This window comes from Macrobrachium rosenbergii, chromosome 41 (assembly GCF_040412425.1).
Source record: "Macrobrachium rosenbergii isolate ZJJX-2024 chromosome 41, ASM4041242v1, whole genome shotgun sequence".
NCBI lineage: Eukaryota > Metazoa > Arthropoda > Malacostraca > Decapoda > Palaemonidae > Macrobrachium > Macrobrachium rosenbergii.
In genome coordinates this window covers 51,327,766-51,350,226 of record NC_089781.1, presented here as the reverse complement: position 1 = coordinate 51,350,226, position 22,461 = coordinate 51,327,766, and the positions used below count along the sequence as shown (strand labels likewise).

General features: G+C 44.8%; 1 protein-coding gene across 3 annotated transcripts in view; it reads left to right on the top strand.

Moving 5' to 3' along the window:
• LOC136826861 (Y+L amino acid transporter 2-like) overlaps positions 1 to 22,461 on the top strand; it is a 334,102-nt gene that overhangs the window by 296,242 nt on the left and 15,399 nt on the right. For all 3 annotated transcript variants that reach the window (XM_067084355.1, XM_067084354.1, XM_067084357.1), the window contains exons 8-9: positions 14,278 to 14,427; positions 14,583 to 14,760. In XM_067084355.1, the coding sequence (XP_066940456.1) occupies positions 14,278 to 14,427; positions 14,583 to 14,760 (328 nt within the window). The remainder of the gene's footprint in view (positions 1 to 14,277; positions 14,428 to 14,582; positions 14,761 to 22,461) is intronic.

The following is a 22,461-nucleotide window of genomic DNA, read 5'->3' as shown; positions in this document are numbered from 1 at the left end:
ACAATCTGGATGGCCGCAGACGCTGGTCACGCCTTCACAAGCAGGGGCACATGGACTTCCCGGGCAGCAGCGGCATCTCACAGAGTTCACCTGCACAATCAAGAACACCTCCCAGCAGGAGAACCCTGAACACCCTCTCGGGATCGTGAGCTCCAACCTGTACGCTCCGAGATCAACTACGAGGACTTCGCCGGGGCAGACTGCCATTGGCTCCAGCTCGCACTGCCATCCCGTCCCTCAGTGGAGGATGCCTGCTGAGAGCCAACACTGCTGTGTGGCGGTAGCACCAGCCAACCTCACCCTCTGGTACCCGCCTCCTGCCGTCCTGGTGTTCCGATGTCATCCACGGGCTGTCCCACCCCTCGGCAGGACAGCCAAACTGCTGGCAGGGATTTGTCTGGCACGGTATGCAGAAGGGCCAGCGTGGCCTGGGCGACAGTGCATCCATTGCCAAACCAGCAAAACAGAGCGTCACACTGAGACAGGGATAGGCAGTTTCCCCGCCCGGGAGGCAGTTTAGACACCCTCCGTAGACGTCGTAGGTCCCCTTCCCCATAAGGCGGGGCAGGGCCTCCTGATGGTCGCCGACCACTCAGCCGGTGGCCTGAAACAACGCCCATGTAGGAAGCTACCGCCAGTGCGTCGCCAGGCCCTCCTCTCCAGCTGGATCAGCTGGTTCAGTGTCCCAGGACCACATAACCACCGACAGGACCTGCCTTCTGTCCAAGCTCTGGTCACCTGGCACACCTGTGGACCTCTCACCACACCATTTCATCCTCACACTTTCCACCTCTTCTCGAACATGAGTCAATTATAAACCATGCACTTGGAGAATTACAGAAAACCTAAGGCAGCCTACTGATGCACAAAGAGGGTGAGGTATTCTAACAGGAGACAGAATGTGCACAGAAAAAGGCAGTACCAATTGGAGAAAATAAACAACACCTCTGTTGACAAGAAGCACTCTATTTTTACATTATTTTGTTTGTAGATATCCTAACTGAAGATGGCCTTCTTTCTCCCCAAGCTATTCAGCCTCAGTCAGATCTGAGGTGTTTCCCACAGTGCAATTCAGTAACTGGGTTCCCCCTCTTGCAATGAATAATTTCTATTTGTGCATTTTGATGTACAATAATTGAGTAAACATTCTGCATTTATTCACGATTATTTTCTGTCATGCTACAATGCAGTATTATTTGCTTTGAAAGAGAGTTTTCCGCTCGCTATTTGGTCATATGCATTTCTTTCCAGTTCCTTTGAGGAAATGGACTTTTGGATAATGCGATGATGTGGTACAAATAATAATTATTGCTCAGTTAAGTATATTAACATCTGCTGGTTCATATATCAAAACCTTGAATTCTTCATCCGTGACCAATGGATGTGCTCGTTCAACTCATCTGTGTCGCCTAAGTGGAATTTTCAAGCAGCTACTGGCTCCCCATGATCTGGAATTCTTATTTAATTCATCGTGTGTAGAGAGAGAGAGAGAGAGAGAGAGAGAGAGAGAGCACAGACGGACCCTGACTCCCTGAGGCCTGAGAGCATGACAATCAGCGTTAGTCTGCAAATGTGTAGTTACCGTAAATAAACGTTCAAAATATAATGCAAGTACTTAGTATTTGCTGTAATTTGTGTTTATGTTTCAATAAAATCTTCAACGTAAGACACGCCTTGAGGTTTCCAAATGCTCTAATTATCAGAACAACAGACCATTATCAAGGGTCAGAGGACATGAAAATATTTGCATGTTGTTCACTACCACATAGCCACTGATTTGCTTTCTTTATTTGACCTCATTTGTCTTATTTGCCGGAAACTCGTTTTGCCTGCTGCTCCAGGTCTGGTGTCTGTTGACGCATTTTCAAAGTGCGTTTTCATATTTGAATATGTCAGTTTATACAGGATACTTACCAGGATTTGAGGATTTTTCAAACTCATTGACGTCGTTCAGTCAGGTGAGCTTCTGACAGCTAATGCAGACACTCCGCATGTATCACATATTACAATGAACAGAAGTTAAAGAAGTCTGATTTACAATCCAGGAGTGAGGGTAACAGCCATACCAATGTCTGTATATGTTAGTCCTGTGAGATTAATTCTCGAACTGCTAGCAATCAGGCTAGGCTCTAGGGTAACAGGCCTCCTATTATGTTAGCACATGTATGACTGGTCCTGTGAGGAACCCAATTTAAGAGTTGATATAGATATAGCATATCTTATCATCTCGCCTAGTATTAAAGGATTACTGGTTCAAAATACCGTCTTAGTTGTGTAGTTACCAGAGGCTTAATTGAAGCCCTTATGAAGACTATTTACAGAATTTTGCATTTTATTACATCAAACATGAAATGACAATGCAGTTATTCCCAACCCAATAAATGACATTAATTATTCTGAAAAACAAAAAAGGATCAATAAATTCAATTCAGCACATGCCTGCCATATGAATCCACTAGTCTTAATAAAGAAGTGTAATAACTTTTTAGCCCCTTCAACGTGGACAATGAGAATATTAGTAAGTAATAAAACAACCATGTTATCTGATGGTCCAAGGACAGAGGAGAGCTAGGCGAGTGGTGATTCCACCTGCTTTTCTACCCGCAGGGTACGATGGATTACAGCGTGAAATAGCAAATATCAAGTGAGGACTGACCTTTGACTTTACACACACAAATAAAGGAGGACAAGGACGGGTACTTCCTTACAAGTGCACAGATGCAAAAGCCAGGATCGAGGATCAATGGGTGAGCGAAGGTGTCGTGGTTTGGCAGACAAGTACTTTATGCAATTGGCGCAGAACAGGAAGGATCTTGGCGCCAACACAAATGATTTGACGCCAATCTGAAAGTTATTTTAGTTTCGATGCAATAAAAATATCCAAAGCACAGGAAATAAATTAGAGATGACTGGGCACAACCACACTACTTATCAAATCAGTTAAGTGATACATACACTATATGTTAAGAAGATCAACTGAAGAAATCTCAAACAATCTCGCTTAGAGATGGCAGATGACAAATTGACGCTATATTCAAAATTTGTTCTTCTTAAGTTCCTATGCATTCAACCTACCTTAGACTGTGTAGCGCTGAACAGAAGAAGTCTCTATCACAGTTTCGACATTTCCACTGAGACAGGTGAAGAAATCTCTGTGCAATCTTCATTTCTGTATGAGGTCCAGGCACCGATACCGTCAGGGGAAGGTCTGTGTTGTATTGATTTTTGTAAGTAAGAAAATTCAAACTTGTGGGTCTTTTTTATTTTATTTATTTATGATTATTATTATTTTTTTATATATTTTTTGCATCCCGCCACACCTATACTATCTGTCTGGTGACAGGTTTGTTTGATTCGATGTAAAATCGATGTTGGGAGTATGGATATAATACCAGCAGATAAGTCTATGCTTTCTGTCCCGCATACATAATATAAACCCAGGGTAGGGAGTTATTACATTTAACTATGTCTATTACAATTAGAATCATAATTACTGACCATTGTCAATTACAATTACAACTTCAGTTACAAGATGAGAACAATATCAAATACAATAAATCAAAAGAATTACAACAAGTGTTGTGACATTGACCTAAAAAAAAAGCCACAGGGTGCTCAGTACTACTGTACATCCCTCCATCCTTAGCCAAAAAGTAGCTTTTACACTAAATATTAACTCAAAGCTTAACTGAGAAACAGTGTCTAATTTTCTGCTCAACTCAAAACAAAACAGTTTATTCTAACCCCAAAATATGTGATCTAACTTATAGCTCATCTTGCAATTTTAAAACAAAAATTCACGTAATTTGATACAACCAAGTAATCAGTGTCACCTTGACATTAAGCACTAGACACCAATCAGAAATACTCATAAAACCTAATTATTTGACATTTTACAAGCACCACATCCGGAATATTCTTTCCAAATCATCCCTCCTCTTTCATCTCCATCCACGAAATATATTAAGTTACCTTCTAGCATTAGACCCAACAAGGTGCGAAATAATGAGCAGGAAAACAAGTACTGCTAGTTTATTGATGAAGCGAGCCGCTTATAAAGCGGGATGCGATGTTCATGATTTTAGAGACCACGGGTACAAAGATTTACAGGTGACCTGAGGTCAAACTACTTTATAAAAACAGGACAGGTTCATACAGAAAACATAGTGATCAATAATGTCTGACATATAACATAAACAATTCGTTACTTGTACATAAAGCATGATTATTTAGAAAGACAATGAATATACAATTTACAATTATGGTGATAAACATATGTTCTGGTCGACCCTAGGGTGATCACAGAAAACGGGATGTTCACTACAGAGAATGTGTTGAGCAGGGACTTTACAATACCCCCCCCAACAAGATGGAAGCAACGTTTGATCAAAACAGGTATCTGCTGGGGCGACGAAGTGGGACTAGCTTTCTCGATGTCAACTGGAGAGGGTGGTCGCCTTCCTCAGTGTCCTCTGGAGCTGTTTGTTGGGGTGCCTCCCTGTCTGGTTTCTGGGTTTTCCGGGGACTCCTTGCCTCCTACCTGCGCCCAGGGCTGTCCGAGGGGGTGCCACATCCTGCGGGAGGCTTTGGGGACTGCCTCCGTTGTCCACCCCCAGGAATGAGGGTTTGAGACAATCTATAAATATCCAGTCTTCCCACCCATGGATGGCTACTCGGAATGCCTTCTTGTTCCTTTCCAGTACAAGGAAAGGTCCTCTGTAGGGTCTAGTTAAGGGTAGGCGTACGGCGTCGTCCCTGACGAAGACGTGGGTGGCAGAGGATAGCCCGGGGGCATGAAGGGGGACATCCTGTTGGTGAATGTCCTTTGGCAGGGGGCAAATTTTCCAACCCTGTCACGGAGCCTCTGCATCCCTATGTTGTCCCTGTCCTCTGCAACGAGTTCCCCTGGGACTACCATTGAGGAGGGGTCGCCGTTGGCTCTGGGGGCGGTTCTCAACCCAGGGAGGACCCAGGCCAGCTGCTAATTCCAATTCCAGAGAAGCATCAAGCCATGAGGGACGCCTTCAGAGACCTATGGAACCTTTCCACCATTCCATTGGCTGTGGGGTTGTAGACAGTGGTGCTGTGGTGAGTGGTCCCCATTAGGCGTGCCAGGCCGGTCCACAGCTCGGACAGGAAAGTAGGTCCCCTGTCTGTTGTAATCTTGGCAGGGACACCGAACCGGCTGATCCAGCTGGAGAGGAGGGCTTCCACGCACGCACTGGAGGTGGCTTCTTCCATGGGCGTAGCTTCGGGCCACCTGGTGAGCTGTCAACAACTGTCAGAAGGTATCTGGCTCCTCCTGATTTGGTGTGCCATACTACTTTGCTTGTGTGACACTGCATACACTGCCTTGCCCAGGTCATCACGTCCTTCCGTGTGTCGTGCCAGACGAACTTCTCCGTCAGCAGTCTGGCTGTTGTCCTTCCGGAGGGGTGGGATAAGCCATGGATGACGTCGAAGACCAGCCGAAGTCTGGAGGCAGGTACCAGGGGGCGGGGGGGGTCTGGTGCTGACATCGCTCACTAATGTTGACCCTCCTGAGCCGAAGGGCACATCCTTCCACTTCAGCGACGTGACGGCTGTACAGTAGGCTGGGGTCTCAGGGTTGGCAGCCTGTTTGTGGACGGGGTCCTCGTAGTCGATCCCGAGTTGTATTGAGTTGATCTCGATCCTCAAGAGGGCATCAGCTACCAGGTTCTTCCTGCCAGGGAGGTATATGGTGGTGCAGGTGAACTCCACGATGGCCATGAGGTGCCGCTGCTGCCTAGAGGACCATGTGTCCCCTAGCTTCGTGAAGGCGTGGACCAGCGGCTGGTGGTTGGTCCAAATTGTGAAGGGCATTCCCTCCAGGAGGAACTTGAAGTGCCGTACTGCCTGGTATGCTGCGAAGAGTTCCCGGTCGAAGGTGCTGTAGCGGGACTTGGTGGGGCTTAGCCTCCTGCTGAGGAAGGCGATGAGCTGAGGGGTCCCATTAAGTGAAAGAACAGGGGGCTCTGCAATTCTTGGCATCCTTTCTGAACCTCCGATGGAAGTAACACCAGGCTGGATTTGTCCTCATCTTCTGCTGCTGCGGCCAGCGCCTTCTTCCTGTATACAGCATTCTTGTCCTTCTCTTAAGCTTCTTCTGCTACCAGTCTGCAGGTGTTGTGGCATGCTTGGAGGCCTTGGTGGCCTCGTGGAGTTTGTGTGCGAGGCTCACCAACTTGTCCATCGGGAGGGCGTCCGCTTCCATGATTTGTGCCCTCACCTCCTGCAGAAGGCACCGTGGGAATATTTCCTGCAACAAGCTGATCTCCCTCCTCCATCCATCTGAGTCGAAGCCCGGCAGCATCAGGAGACCTCATAGTTCGTCCCAGGTGTCCCTGGGTGATGCGTCCCCCAGAGGCTGGTTCATCAGGTTAAGGGTGCGTTGGGCTCTCTCTGGGATGGGCATGGAGTACATGTCAATGAGTTTCTTTCATAGGTCTTCGTACTTGACTTTGCCCAGCTGTGAGTCCAACCAATGGGGTGATTCTGTTGAAGACCTCCTCCGGCAGCGTTGTCATGGTGACGTCCACTTTGGTTTCCTCGTCTGTGATTTTAGCTACACAGAAATGGACGTCTACCCGCAGGAACCAGGATGCGTATTTTGCTGCGAGAACGGGAGGAGTTTCTCGCCTGCTATTGCTGCCTCAGAAGGCAAGAGGGGATGCAGAGGATCTGTGTGTCCTGGAACGACCTTCACCTCAGTGTCTGACATTTTGACTCACACCAAAATGCGAAATAAGCGCCGTATTTGGTCCGTTAATGGTGTTTGGGGGTTGTTAGAAGTCAAAACTATACGCTGTGTGGTTCTGTTAATGATTTCTGAATATGGTCGATGTGAATCGTAAATGGCGGGGCCAAACCGTTCAAGAACGCCAGAGCGTACCTGAAGAAGGTATGCCAGAGCATACCTGAAGAAGGTACGCCGTAATTAGTCTGTTAGTGGTGGGGTGTTTTCCAAGGAAGGAGCTTTCAGAGGTCTAGACTTTGTCGCCACATGGTTCCATTAAAGGCTCTTTGAAGGTAAAGAGGCCGTAGTGAGTCCATTAATGGTGAAGCCAAAACCTCTGTGTTTACCGTCACTCCTTGGGTCACCAGTTGTGAGGTCAAAGAAGACTGGGCATAAGGTATACATAGCAGCATTCTGATGGAAACGTGGTACCTGACCCCAGGTCTCCATGACCTGCACACTGAGTGAGAGCAATTTGTGTTTGTTAACAGTCAATCAAATAACAATAACAAGAGACATAATGTACATACAGTGATAAAATATATATTGGCGAAAAGGCCAGGAAACTCTACATACAAATATATACATGAGATTCTTGCTGCATTGATAGATGTGATACATGATTGTAATTAATGGGTAAAGAAGACATCTTTACAATATAAAAAAAGGGAAGGAATGTGTTGTTATATATAGAAGGCTGGAAGGAAGTGGAAAGATAAACTGATGTAGCCTAAGCACTTCAACATTGTCGAGAATTTTTTTCGGTTTTTATACCGGTTCGTGCCCATTGTTCTGGGCAGAAGATACGAAGTCCAAAGACTATGGCATAGAACCAGCATTGCAGGGTGGTAGTTACAGCAGACATGAGGACATTTTTTTATTTTACTTCAAAAATAAAGTACAGCACAAAAAACATACCCAAGCTATTTACTACTGCATTAATAGGAAAAAATATATACAAATTTACAATGATTTTACATTAATTCAAGCTATAGCTGGGTTTACAAAATCCACCAACGACAAAGTCGTGAAGCAAGTATTCACAAAATTCACAAACCACAAAAACTGCAGGTGAGGATATGCACTGAGATGCTCAGCCCCGTGCCTCACAATGAGATAATGTAGTCTTCAGCTACTGAAAAGTTACTTTAAATTGTTAGCATATGAACTGAATCGTGGAACAAAGGACAAATTCTGGAACATGTAGGGCTGAATCAAGGCACAAAAATTACGTTTAGTTTGCTACAATTTCGCTTAAATCGCTGTTCAATCAAGCCCTAGAATTTTGCCCATCGGGCTCACCAATGCTGTGCTACTTCGCAACACATAAGAATTCATCGCAATAGTTGAGGTGGGTGTTGAATAAATAGTACATTTACTATAATTACCTAAAGCCTCATGGTCAATCTAGCAGGTAACCAGTTACCCGGGAAGCATTTTCCCGAGATGTAACCGAGTACTGCACCAGCCTAGGACCTTTCCCTGAAAAAAGCGGGATGCCATATCTTAAAAACTAACCATAGAATTTTCTTGAAAATAACCTCATTACGTTTCTCACACCCAAATTACTATAGAATCAGTTAACTGACCCAACCTAACCTAACCTAACCTAGGGGCATGACAATAAACCGGGGCTGGTGCAATACTAGTATACATCTCAGGAATATGCACCTGGAAAAGACACAAAAAAAACATGTCTAACATGTATGCATGCTAGATAATGAGACGCTGTGCTTGGCTTTAGCAAAGGGCATCTTTTTCAAAAATACCAGATTCTTAATTATGTTACTGCAAGCAAATTTCTTAGTTCCAGAATTCCAATTTATCAAAAGTGCAATGTGCAGTGCACTCCCAACAATAAAGGTCATGTAGCAAAGGAAATAATAATCTCATTTTGAATCAGAACCATTGCATAAACTTCCCCGTCATCAGATATATGATCGCGAGGATGGATCTGTACCAGTGTAAGGAACCACATGGCGGTCCTATGGGCACACGTGTATGTGAGTCAGCCATCGGACAAAACAAGACAACACAGCATCCCGCTCTCTCTCTCTCCCTCCCATGTGTCAGCAGCGATCACTCGAAGGAACGCAACTTCTACCATACAACATTCCTGTCTATTTCTCTCTAACCATTGTTGTCTTAATTCATGTACAATCACCACTATTTGCATTGCCATGCAAGCATTCCGATCATGTACTCATAATGTTCCACTGAATCTTCTGTATCAAACTGTGGGTATGTTCCTGTTTGTGAAGACACCAAACGTCTCGCCATTTCACATATATTACGCTACTGCATTGTGTTCATTAATCTGTCTCAAATCTCATGCAAATGTTCATATGTGGAATTTCCTGGCCTTTTCATTGATATATGTTTTATCATTGTACGTTCATTATGTCTCTCACAATCGCCATCTGTTTGTCTGTTGACAACCACAGATGTCCGAAACATAATCTCTGTTTTGTCTTGTCTGGGTGTAGAAACTACATTGCGGCTCACACCAGCCAATAACAACCTCGAAGATTCTGTACATGTATTCAGTAAGGAACCAGTAATAAACTAGACAACACCCAGCCAGTATGTCACTCAATACCTTCCTTACACTGTTGACCCCGGAGTGACCTGAAGGAGCCAATGGTAGACGTCCAACCCACGCACCAACGAACCCTTCGCCACCTCCTCAACTCAGCCTCCCATTGTTCCCAAGCCTTCAGTAGATGTCCAACCCTCCAAGATGACCCAACCCACCACTGGAGCCCTGGACACCTCCTTCAGGCAGCCTGACGCAGCCCCCGAACTCGTACTGGACGAGCTGACCAATGACGGACCAGCCGATGTCATCCTTCAGCCTGCTGCTGTCCCCCTCGAGCTGGCTACCAAAGGATCAGCCAACGTCATCCTTCAACCTGCTGCCGTCCTAGTCGAGTTCCTGCTGGTTGGCGTCATCCTGACCAGCATCGCCCTTCAGCCTGCTGCCCACCCAAAGCCCAAGCCCTTCGCGCCCATTCGAACTGGGCGTTAACTGATTTATCCACCTGGGCTCAGGTATACATTGCAGAGTGCAGACAGAAACGTAGTGCCCGACCTCCGATTTCCATGATCCACACTCTGAGCAATTTGTGTTTGTTGACAGTCAAACAAATGGCAATTTTAAGAGACATAACATACATACAATGATAAAATATATATTGGCAGGAAGGCCAAGAAATTCTACATATGAATATTTACATGAGATTCTTGACATGATAATAAGTGTGATGCATGAATGTGATTGATGCGAAGTGAAGAGACGTCTGACATCTTTACAAGTAACCCCCCCCCAAGACAATTATTATAAAATAATGATTGGAGGACGTCTTGAAAATCAATCACGGAACCTCTTTGGGGAGCAGGAGCCATCCCCGAGTTCTTGATACCTGCAGACATGGGGAGGCTTTGACTGCTGAATCACCTGGCGGTTTTGCCAAGCGGATGACTTCCTTAGTGTGGCCCTTGGGACGTCCTCGACCACGTTTCAGGATGTCGATGGGTTCATTTGAGGCCCTGTTATGTGGAAGAATTCTGGGACGCCTGCCGGTTTCCTCCCAAGTCTCACTGTCCATCAGGAAGGCTGGCTTTAGCCTGTCGACAGAAACCCAGTCTTCCCACCCGTGGATGTTGACAAGGTAGGCCTTGGATGCCCTACCGACGACACGATATGGGCCTCTGTATGGTCTGGTCAAGGGTGGGTGGTGGGCATCGATCCTGATGACGATGTGAGTGCAGGAATCCAGGTCTTTTGGACCGTAGACATGGGTTCTGTCCGTGAAAGTCTTTCGGCAGGGCATGAACCTCTTTGGAGGCCATAGGGTGGACACCTGCCGGAGAGATCTCGTGGCCCAGGAAGTCTACCTTTTCTGCTCTGAAGGTACACTTCTCGAACCTGACAACCTAACTGTTCTCCTGCAGGCGCTTCAGCCCAGCCCAGACATGGCACAGGTGTTCCTCCAGGGACCTGGAGAAGATCAGGGTGTCGTCTACATAACAAACGCAGAAAGGTAGGTCCCCCAAGATGCTGTCCATAAGGCGTTGGAATGTGGCCCTGGCATTCCTGAGCCCGAAGGTGGAGTAGAAGAAGGTATATGTCCCGAACGGTGTGATGATGGCTGTCTTCGGAAAGTTGTCGGGGTGCACTGGTACCTGAAAATAAGACTTGAGCAAATTCATTTTTGTAAATACTTTGGCCCTGTGCAGGGCACCTGTTAGGTCCTGCATGTTCGGCAAGGGATAGTGGTCCGGTGTCGTTATTAGGTTCAGCCAACAATAATCCCCACAGGGCCTCCAGGAGCCATCTGGTTTCCTTACCATGTGGAGGGAGGACGCCCACAGACTCGATGCCTTCCTGCAGATTCCCATCCATTCCATCTCGGCGAAGGCTCGTTTAGCATCTTGGAGTTTTTTGGGTGGCAAGCAGCGGAATTTGACATGTGTTGGCGGGCCTGTTGTGGTGATATGGTGATGGATGCCATGCTTGGCCTGGGCTCCCGGCAACTGACGCAGCTCTGGCTTCAAGGTGTCTGGGAACTTGTGGAGGAGGGTTCTGTATCTGTTCGAAGAGATGGCGCAGATGGCGGGCATCCCCGGCCCGGTGGAGAGCAGTCGGGAGTGGCAGGTTCCAGTATCCAGCAGGCGTTTTCGGCCGACATCTACCAGAAGTCCATGGTGTGCGAGAAAATCAGTGCCTAGGAGAGGAAACTTGACGCCCACGATGACGAAAGGCCTATCACATTTACGGCCCAGGATGGATATTCTGCAGGTCAAAGTTCCATAGCAGCGGATGGGGCTTCGATTTGCGGCCACCAATGTGGTTGTGGCGTTGGATGTGCGGTCGCAGTCCTTCCTCGACAGCAGAAACACCGATTGCAAAGCCCCGGTGTCTACTAGCATCCGTTGTTTCGATATGGCGTCGTGGATGAAGAATCCTACTGGCCAGGGCTCCTTAAGGTTTGCGACCAGTGCTGTTATTTGTGGCCGCCTTTCTCGTTTTTTGTGAAAGAACAGGGGGCTCTGCAATTTCTGGCAGCGCTTCCAAACATCCGATGGAAGTAGCACCAACCAGGCTGGGTTTGTCCACGTCCTCTGCTGTTGCAGCAGCACCTTCTTCCTGTATACTGCGTCCGTGTCCTCTGCTGGTGTTGCGGCATGTTTGGAGGCCTTGGTGGCCTCATGGAGTTTGTGTGCGACGTTCACCAATTCGTCCATTGAAAGGGCGTCTGCATCCGTGATTTGCCTCTCACCACCTGCGGAAGTCACCACAGGAATATTTCTTGCGACAAGCTGATCTCCTTCCTCCGACCGTCCGCGTCAAAGCCCGGCAGCATCAGGAGACCTCATAGTTCATCCCAGGCATCCCTGGGTGATGCGTCCCACAGGGGCTGGGTCATCAGGTCGAGGGAGCAGTGGGCTCTCTCTGGGACGGGCATGGAGTATGTGTTGATGAGCTTATCTCGCAGGTCTCTGTACTTGACTTTGCCCAGCTGCAAGTCCAACCACGGGGTGATTTTGTTGAAGACCTCCTCCGGCAACATTGTCATGGTTACGTCCACCTTGGTCTCCTCACCTGTAATTTTCGCCACTCGAAAATGGACATCTGCCCACAAAAACCAGGATGCAGTGTTTTGTCGCGAGAACAGAGGGAGTTTTATTGTCTGGCTTATTGCTGCCTTCAAAGGCAAGAGGGGGATGCAGAGGATCTGTGCGTCCTCGGAATGACTTTCTACCTCAGTGTCTGACATTTTTTCCTCACACCAAAACGCGAAATACACACCGTATTTAGTCCGTTAATGGTGCTTGGGGCTCGTGAGAAGTCAAAACAAACTATACTCCATGTGGTTCTATTAAAAATGGCAGGGCCAAGATGTTCAAGCACGCCAGAACGTACCTGGAGGGGCACACTGTAATTAGTCCACTAGTGGCGTGGGTGTTCTCTGAGGAATGAGTTTTCAGAGGCCTAGACTTCTGTCGATGTGCGGTTCCGTTAAAGGCTCTCTAAAGGTAAAGCGGCCGTAGTGAGTACGTTAATGGCGAAGCCAAACCGCTATGTTTACCACCACTCTGGGGTCACCAGCTGTGAGGACAAAAAGGTCGAACTGGGTATTAACTGACATATTCACCTGGGCTCAGGTATACATGGCAGAGTGTGGACGGAAGCTTAGTGCCCGACCTCTGATTGCCGTGACCTGCACTCTGAGCAATTTGTGTTTGTTGACAGTCAAATAAATGGCAAGTTTAAGAGACATAACATACATAAAATGATAAAATATATATTGGCGGAAAGGCCGGGAAATTCTACATATGAATATTTACATGAGATTCTTGACATGTTAATAAGTGTGATGCATGAACGTGATTGATGCGAAATAAAGAGGCGTCTGACGTCTTTACAGGCATGATTTTTCTATATAATTATATTTCCATTAAAATGCTATGATGGTATATACAAGCTAATGTACAAGATGTTAAAGTCCTCTAAATATTTTCTTCTGTTTAAACAACAAATAGTGGGAGAGTTCATGTTAACATTATTATTTATGGCAAAATTACTCTGCCATATAACTATGCGTCAGATACCTGGCTTGCCTGCGTCTACAAAGATTTTGACAGTAAATTACGGAAGATAAACAATGAAACCAAAAGTCAACTACAATCATCCAAGGAAGGAGCCTCTGTTAGAAACAAGTCAACAACCGTCACTGAAAAAAAAGTCTCTGACAATGTTAGATAGTTGTATGAAACCCTCATTTGGAGTAACTATTGTTGACCCGTCGATTATAAGGGCTGAGCAACTCACAGACCAATGTCACCAAGTTTTCCTGAATCTCTGTTCAAGACTCGGCCACACCCACAGTCTGCCATTCACTTCCCATTACTTTGGCACAGCAGCACAAAGCTGCTGTCAGAGGTGAATCAGATTTCATTGCTGATGTGTCAAAGACTGAATTATGTAGTTTACTAGGCATTTGGCAATGAGATTTTCAATATTTCAAATATCTCAGTTGATTTTTCTTGGAAAATTGCAAAAAGTTTCAAATGTCATGTATATCTGCGATGGTGCCTGCCAACATTGAGAGGGGGGAAATATTTTAATGGAAATACCTGATGAAAGTTCAGCAATCCTTCCAACAGCAGGATTATTTTCCTAATCCCATTGAATTGATTATTGAATTGATGCTATGTGTATTTTATATATATATATATATATATATATATATATATATATATATATATATATATATATATATATATATATATATATATATATATATATATATATATATATATATCAATCCCATATTGAATTGATGCTATGTGTATTTTATATATATATATATATATATATATATATATATATATATATATATATATATATATATGTATATATAATATAACATAAAGATAGATAGATAGATAGAATCTAAGCCTCATTGTGTATGTGTGTGTATGTGGATGCTTATACACAAATGTTTCTTTTGCAGGCTCTCTTAAGCTTGATGATGTTTATCACATCGGACATAGGCCTCCTCATCAATTACTCGACGTTCGCCATGACTGCAACTCAGCTTGCTTGTATGTGCGCCCTCTTCTGGTTCCGTTACAAGCAGCCTCATCGAAGTAGGCCATTTAAGGTACAAAGAATTATTCTCACAGCCTTTAGGAAACTTGAACTTTGAATTTTACTCTCGCGCCGGTGATCATCACCTTCTTTCATTTTCACACTGCCATTACTTTTTGGAATATGACCTTCTTTTTCTTCTTGTGTTATTTCGATATATCTCCGCAGGTTTGGTTAATTCTCCCAGTCATCTTTTCCCTGGTATCTTTATTCTTAATGGTGATGCCTTTGATAGAGCGTCCAGTAGAAGTTGGTGCTGCTCTTGGAGTAATCTGCACAGGACTTCCAGTTTACTATTTCGCCATACATAGACAAGATATCGTTCATAAAGTCAGCAGAATTTTAAGTGAGTTTTTTTCATATATATTCACATATTAATCGTGAAAGAGAGATAATAGGCAGAGAGAGAGAGAGGGATAGATCCGCCCGGTCATTAGGAGATGGCATTAAGAATGAATGTGAGAGCAGTTTGGGCATTGAGAAAAAATGTGAGAGCAGTTTGAGCATTGAGAGCGAATGTGGGAGCGGCTTGGGCATTGAGAATGAATGTGAAAGTGGTTTGGGCATTGCAAATGAATGTGAGAGTGGTTTGGGCATTAAGAGTGAATGTGGGAGCGGTTTGGGCATTGAGAATGAATGTGAGAGCGGTTTGGACATTGAGAATGAATGCGAGAGCGGTTTGGGCATTTAGAGTGAATGTGGGAGCGGTTTGGGCATTATGAATGAATGTGGGAGCGGTTTGGGCATTGAGAATGAATGTGAGAGCGGTTTGGACATTGAGAATGAATGCGAGAGCGGTTTGGGCATTGAGAATGAATGTGAGAGCAGTTTGGGCATTGAGAATGAATGTGAGAGCGGTTTGGGCACTGAGAATGAATGTCGGAGTGGTTTGGGAATTGAGAATGAATGTGAGAGTGGTTTGGGCATTGAGAGTGAATGTGAGAGCGGTTTGGGCATTGAGAATGAATGTGAGAGAGTTTTGGGCATTGAGAGTGCACGTGGGAGCTGTTTGGGAATTGAGAATGAATGTGGGAGCGGTTTGGGCATTGAGAATGAATGTGAGAGCGGTTTGGGCATTGGGAATGAATGAGAGCGGTTTGGGCATTGAGAATGAATGTGAGAGCGGTTTGAGCATCGAGAATGAATGTCGTAGCGGTTTAGGCATTGAGAATGAATGTGGGATTGGTTTGAGCATTGAGAATGAATGTGAGAGCAGTTTGGGCATTAAGAATGAATGTGGGAGCAGTTTGGGCATTGAGAATGAATGTGAGAGCGGTTTGGGCATTGAAAATGAATGTGGGAGCTCTTTGGGCATTGAGAATGAATGTGAGAGTGGTTTAGGCATTGAGAATGAATGTGGGAGCGGTTTAGGCATTGAGAATAAATGTGGGAGCAGTTTGGGCATTGAGAATGAATGTGAGAGCAGTTTGGGCATTGAGAATGAATGTGAGAGTGGTTTGGGCATTGAGAATGAATGTGGGAACAGTTTGGCCATTGAGAATGAATGTGAGAGCAGTTTGTGCATTCAGAATAAATGTGAGAGCGGTTTGGGCATTGAGCATGAATGTGTGAGCAGTCTGGGCATTAAGAATGAATGTGGGAGCGGTTTGGGCATTGAGAATGAATCTGGGAGCAGTTTGGGCATTGAGAATGAATGTGAGAATGGTTTGGGCATTGAGAGTGAACGCAGGAGTGGTTTGGGCATTGCAAATGAATGTGGGATCGGTTTGGGCATTGAGAATGAATGTGAGAGCGGCTTGAGAATGAATTTGAATTGGGCATTGAGAATGAATGTGGGAGTAATTGAGAATGAATGGAGCGGTTTGGGCATTGAGAATGAATGTGAGAGTAGTTTGGGCATTGAGAATGAATGTGGGATTGGTTTGGGCATTGAGAATGAATGTGGGAGTGGTTTGGGCATTGAGAATGAATGTGAGAACAGTTTGGGCATTGAGAATAAATGTGGGAGCAGTTTGGGCATTGAGAATGAATGTGAGAGCAGTTTGGGCATTAAGAATGAGATTTGTATTGAGCAGAATGAGCAGTTTGGGCATTGAGAATGAATGTGAGAGCGGTTTTGGGCATTGAGAATGAATGTGGGAGCTCTGGGTTTGTGCATGAGAATGAATGTGAGAGCATTGAGAGAATGAATGTGAGAGTTTGGGCATTAGGCATTGAGAATGAATGTGGAGTTTGGTTTAGGCAATTGAGAATAAAATGAATGGGGAGCAGTTTGGGCATTGAGAATGAATGTGAGAGCAGTTTGGGCATTGAGAATGAATGTGAGAATGGTCTGGGCATTGAGAATGAATGTGGAGCAGTTTGGGCAAGAATGAATGAATGAGAATGTGAATTGTGAATTGGGCATGTTGAGTGCATTGATGAATGAATGTGGAGCAGTTTGGGCATTGAGAATGAATGTGAGCAGTTTGGGCATTGTGAATGAATGTGAGAGTGGTTTGGGCATTGAGAATGAATGTGGGAGCAGTCTGGGCATTGAGAATGAATGTGGGAGCGGTTTGGGCATTGAGAATGAATGTGGGAGCAGTTTGGGCATTGAGAATGAATGTGAGAGCAGTTTGGGCATTGAGAATGAATGTGGAGCAGTCTGGGCATTGAGAATGAATGTGAGAGTGGTTTGGGCATTGAGAATGAATGTGGGAGCGGTTTGGGCATTGAGAATGAATGTGAGAGTGGTTTGGGCATTGAATGAGTTTGAATGAATGAGATTGGTTTGGGCATTGAGAATGAATGGGAGCAGTTTGGGCATTGAGAATGAATGTTTGGGCATTGAGAATGAAATGTGAGTTTGGGCATTGAGAATGAATGTGGAGCAGTTTGGGCATTGAGAATGAATGTGGAGCAGTTTGGGCATTGAGAATGAATGAGAATGAATGAGAGCAGTTTGGGCATTGAGAATGAATGTGGGAGCAGTTTGGGCATTGAGAATGAATGTGAGAGCAGTTTGGGCATTGAGAATGAATGTGAGAGTGGTTTGGGCATTGAGAATGAATGGAGTGGTTTGGGCATTGAGAATGAATGTGGAGTGGTTTGGGCATTGAAAATGAATGTGAGAGCAGTTTGGGCATTGAGAATGAATGTGGGAGCAGTGAGAATGAATGGGGAGCAGTTTTTGAGAATGAATGTGGGAGTGGTTTGGGCATTGAGAATGAATTGGGCATTTGGGAATTGAGAATGAATGTGGAGCAGTTTGGGCATTGAGAATGAATGAGCAGTTTGGGCATTGAGAATGAATGTGAGCAGTTTGGGCATTGAGAATGAATGTGGGAGTTTGGGCATTGAGAATGAATGTGAAGGTTTGGCCATTGAGAATGAATGTGAGAGTTTGGGCATTGAGAATAAATGTGATTGGTTTGGGCATTGAGATGAATGTGAGGGCATTGGGAATGAATGCAGTTTGGGCATTGAGAATGAATGTGTGAGCAGTTTGATCGAGAATGAAATGAATTGTGAACAGGTTTGGGCATTGAGAATGAATGAATGGAGCAGTTTGGGCATTGAGAATGAATGTGAGAGCAGTTTGGGCATTGAGAATGAATGTGAGAGCAGTTTGGGCATTGAGAATGAATGTGGAGCAGTTTGAATATTGAGAATGAATGTGGGAGCAGTTTGGGCATTGAGAATGAATGTGGAGTGGTTTGGGCATTGAGAATGAATGTGAGAATGAATGTGGGCATTGAGAATGAATGTGAGAGCAGTTTGGGCATTGAGAATGAATGTGAGGGCATTGAGTTTGGGGACATTGAGAATGAATGTGAGAGCGGTTTGGGCATTGAGAATGAATGTGGGAGCAGTTTGGGCATTGAGAATGAATGTGTGAGCAGTTTGGCATTGAGAATGAATGTGGGAGGTTTGGTTTGAGAATGAATGTGAGAATTTGGGCAATGAATGTGAGCAGTTTGGGCATTGAGAATGAATGTGAGAGTGGTTTGGGCATTGAGAATGAATGTGGAGCAGTTTGGGCATTGAGAATGAATGGGAGCGGTTTGGCATTGAGAATGAATGTGGAGCAGTTTGGGCATTGAGAATGAATGTGAGAGCAGTTTGGGCATTGAGAATGAATGGGAGTGGTGAGGGCATTGAGAATGAATGTGGGAGCAGTTTGGGCATTGAGAATGAATGGAGGGCAGTTTGGGCATTGAGAATGATTGAGAATGAATTGGGCATTGAGAATGAAACAGAGCAGTTTGGGCATTGAGAATGAATGTGAGAGCAGTTTGGGCATTGAGAATGAATGTGAGAATGAATGTTTAGGGCATTGAGAATGAATGTGGAGCAGTTTAGGCATTGAGAATGAATGTGAGAGCAGTTTGGGCATTGTTGAGAATGAATGTGAGAGCAGTTTGGGCATTGAGAATGAATGGGGCATTGAGAATGAATGTGGGAACATCGGTTTGGGCATTGAGAATGAATGTGGAGAGCAGTTTGGGCATTGAGAATGAATGTGAGAGTTTGGGCATTGAGAATGAATGAGCAGTGGGCATTGAGAATGAATGTGGGAGTGGTTTGGGCATTGAGAATGAATGTGGGAGCAGGTTTGGGCATTGAGAATGAATGTGAATGGTTTGGGCATTGAGAGAACGCAGAGAGTGGTTTGGGAGAGCGGTTTTGGACTTTGAGAATGAATTGCAAATTGAGAATGAATGTGAGAGCGGTTTGGGCAATGGGAATGAATGAGAATGAATGTGGAGTGGTTGAGAATGAATGGCATTGAGAATGAATGTGAGAGCGGTTTGAGCATCGAGAAATGAATGTCGCAGTTTGGGCATTGAGAATAAATGTGGGATTGGTTTGGGCATTGAGAATGAATGTGGGAGTGGTTTGAGCATTGAGAATGAATGTGAGAGCAGTTTGGGCATTGAGAAATGAATGTGGGAGCAGTTTGGGCATTGAGAATGAATGGGAGTGGTTTGGGAGCTTGAATGAGAGCAGTTTGGGCATTGAAATGAATGTGGAGCAGTTTGGGCATTGAGAATGAATGTGGAGTGGTTTAGGCATTGAGAATGAATGTGAGCAGTTTGGGCATTGAGAATGAATAAGCAGTTTGGGCATTGAGAATGAATGTGGGAGTGGTTGGGCATTGAGAATGAATGGGCATTGAGAGCAGTTTGGGCATTGAGAATGAATGTGAGATGGTTTGAGCATCGAGAATGAATGTGAGCTTTGGGCAGAAATGAATGGGAGTGGTTTGGGCATTGAGAATGAATGTGAGAGCATTTTGGGCAGAGAATGAATGTGGAGAGTTTGGGCATTGAGAATAAATGTGGGAGCAGTTTGAGAGACGAAATGAGAATGAATGTGAGAATGCAGTTTGGGCATTGAGGAATGAATGTGGGAACAGTTTGGGCATTGAGAATGAATGTGAGAGTTGGCATTCAGGAATGAATGTGAGATGCAGTTTGGGCATTGAGCATGAACGTGTGAGCAGTCTGGGCATTAAGAATGAATGTGGGAGCGGTTTGGGCATTGAGAATGAATCTGGGAGCAGTTTGGGCATTGAGAATGAATGTGAGAATGGTTTGGGCATTGAGAGTGAATGCAGGAGTGGTTTGGGCATTGCAAATGAATGTGGGATCGGTTTGGGCATTGAGAATGAATGTGAGAGCGGCTTGGACTTTGAGAATGAATTTGGGAGCGGTCTGGGCATTGAGAATGAATGTGAGAGTAGTTTGGGCATTGAGAATGAATGTGGGATTGGTTTGGGCATTGAGAATGAATGGGGATTGGTTTGGGCATTGAGAATGAATGAGCAGTTTGGGCATTGAGAATAAATGTGGGATTAGTTTTGGGCATTGAGAATGGTTTGGGAGTGGTCAGCATTGAAAATGAATGAAGAATTTTTGGGGCATTGGGAATGAATGTGGGAGCAGTTTGGGGATTGAGAATGAATGTGGGAGTGGTTTGGGCATTGAGAATGAATGAGCTGTTTGGGCATTGGAGAATGAATGTGAGAGTGGTTTGGGCATTGAGAATGAATGTGGCAGTTTGGGCATTGAGAATGGAATGTGAATGTGGGAGCAGAGAATGAATGTGGTTTGGGCATTGAGAATGAATGTGAGTGGTTTGGGCAGAGAATGAATGTGGGAGCGATTTGGAGCATTTGCAGTTTTGGGGCATTGAGAATGAATGTGAGTTTGGGCATTGGGTGGGAGCAGTTTGGGCATGAATGAATGTGGAGTGGTTTGGGCATTGAGAATGAATGTGGGGAGCGGTTTGGGCATTGAGGGCAATGAATGTGAGAGAGGTTTGGGCATTGAGAATGAATGTGGGAGCGGTTTGGGCATTGTAATGGAGTGGTTTGGGCATTAAGAATGAATGAGAAACTGAGAATGAATGATGCGGTTTGGGCATTGAGAATGAATGTGAGAGGCAGAATGTTAGAAGTCTGGGCATTGAGAATGAATGTAGAGCAGTTTGGGCATTGAGAATGAATGTGAGAGCAGTTTGGGCATTGAGAATGAATGTGGAGAGAGTTTGGGCATTGAGAATGAATGTGAGAACAGTTATTGTTCTGAATGAAAATAGTTTTAGCATTGAGAAATGAAAAGAGCAGTTTGGGAATTGAGAATTAACTTGAGAGCAGTTGGACACTCAGAAATGAATGAGAGCGGGGCACTGAGAATTGAAATGAATGTGAGAAAGTTTGGGCATTGAGAATGAATGTGGGAGTGGTTTGAGCAGTCTGTGGGAGCAGTTTTAAGAGTATGAATGTGAGATGGTTTGGGCATTGAGAGGGAATGTGGAGCAGTGGACACTGAGAATGAATGTGGGAGCAGTTTGGCATTGAGAATGAATGTGAGAATGGTTTGGGCATTGAGAATGAATGTGGGAGCAGTCTGGGCATTGAAAATAAATGTGGATCAGTTTGGGCATTGAGAATGAATGAAGCAGTTTGAGAGCGAGAATGAATGTCAGAGCAGGATTTGGCACTTGAGAGAATGAGATTTGGCATTGTGAATGAATGTGAGAGCGGTTTGGGTATTGAGAATGAATGTGAGAGCAAAATTGATTGAAATGAATGTCGAAGAAATGGTTTGAGAGAGAATGAATCTAGGAGTACATTGAGAATGAATGGGAGATTGGTTTGGGCATTGAGAAATGAGGAGTAGTTTGGGCATTGAGAATGAATGTGGGGATTTGAGAATGAAAGTGAGAAATGTTTTGGGCATTGAGAATGAATTTGAAGTTTGAATGAGGAGTGGTTTGGGCATTGAGAATGAATGTGAGAGTGGTTTGGGCATTGAGAATGAATGGTTTGGGGCATTGAGAATGAATGTGAGAGCAGTGGGAGTGGTTGTAGGGATTGGTTTGCATTGAAAATGAATGTGAGAGCGTTTGGGCATTGAGAATGAATGTGGATTGGTTTGGGCATTGAATGTGGGAGTGAAATGTGTGAGCAGTTTGGGCATTGAGAATGAATTGGGAATGGGCATGAAATGAATGCTGTTTGGGCATTGAGAATGAATGTGGAGCAGTTTGGGCATTGAGAATGAATGTGGGAGCGGTTTGGGCATTGAGAATGAATGAGAGCAGTTTGGGCATTGAGAATGAATGTGGGAGCAGTTTGGGGTGGGCATTGAGAATGAATGTGGGAGTGGTTTGGGCATTGAGAATGAATGTGAGTGCAGTTTGGGCATTGAGAATGAATGTGAGAGAGCGGGCATTGAGAATGAATGTGAGACTGAGAATGAATGAGAGTGGTTTGGTTGGAGAATGAATGTGGAGCAGATTGGGGCAGAAATGAATGTGAGAGCGGTTTGGGCATCGAGAATGAATGTGAGAGTGGTTTGGGCATTGAGAATGAATGTGGAGCGGTTTGGGCATTGAGAATGAATGTGAGAGCATTTTTGTTATTGGGCATTGAGAATTGAAATGTGGGCATTGCAGAATGAATCTGGGCGCAGTTTGAGCAGCTGAGTAAATGAATCGGTGAGAATGAATGATTGAGAGGTAGTTTGGGCATTGAGAATGAATGTGAGGAGTGGTTTGAGGAATTGAGAATGAATGAATGGAGAGTGGTTTGGGC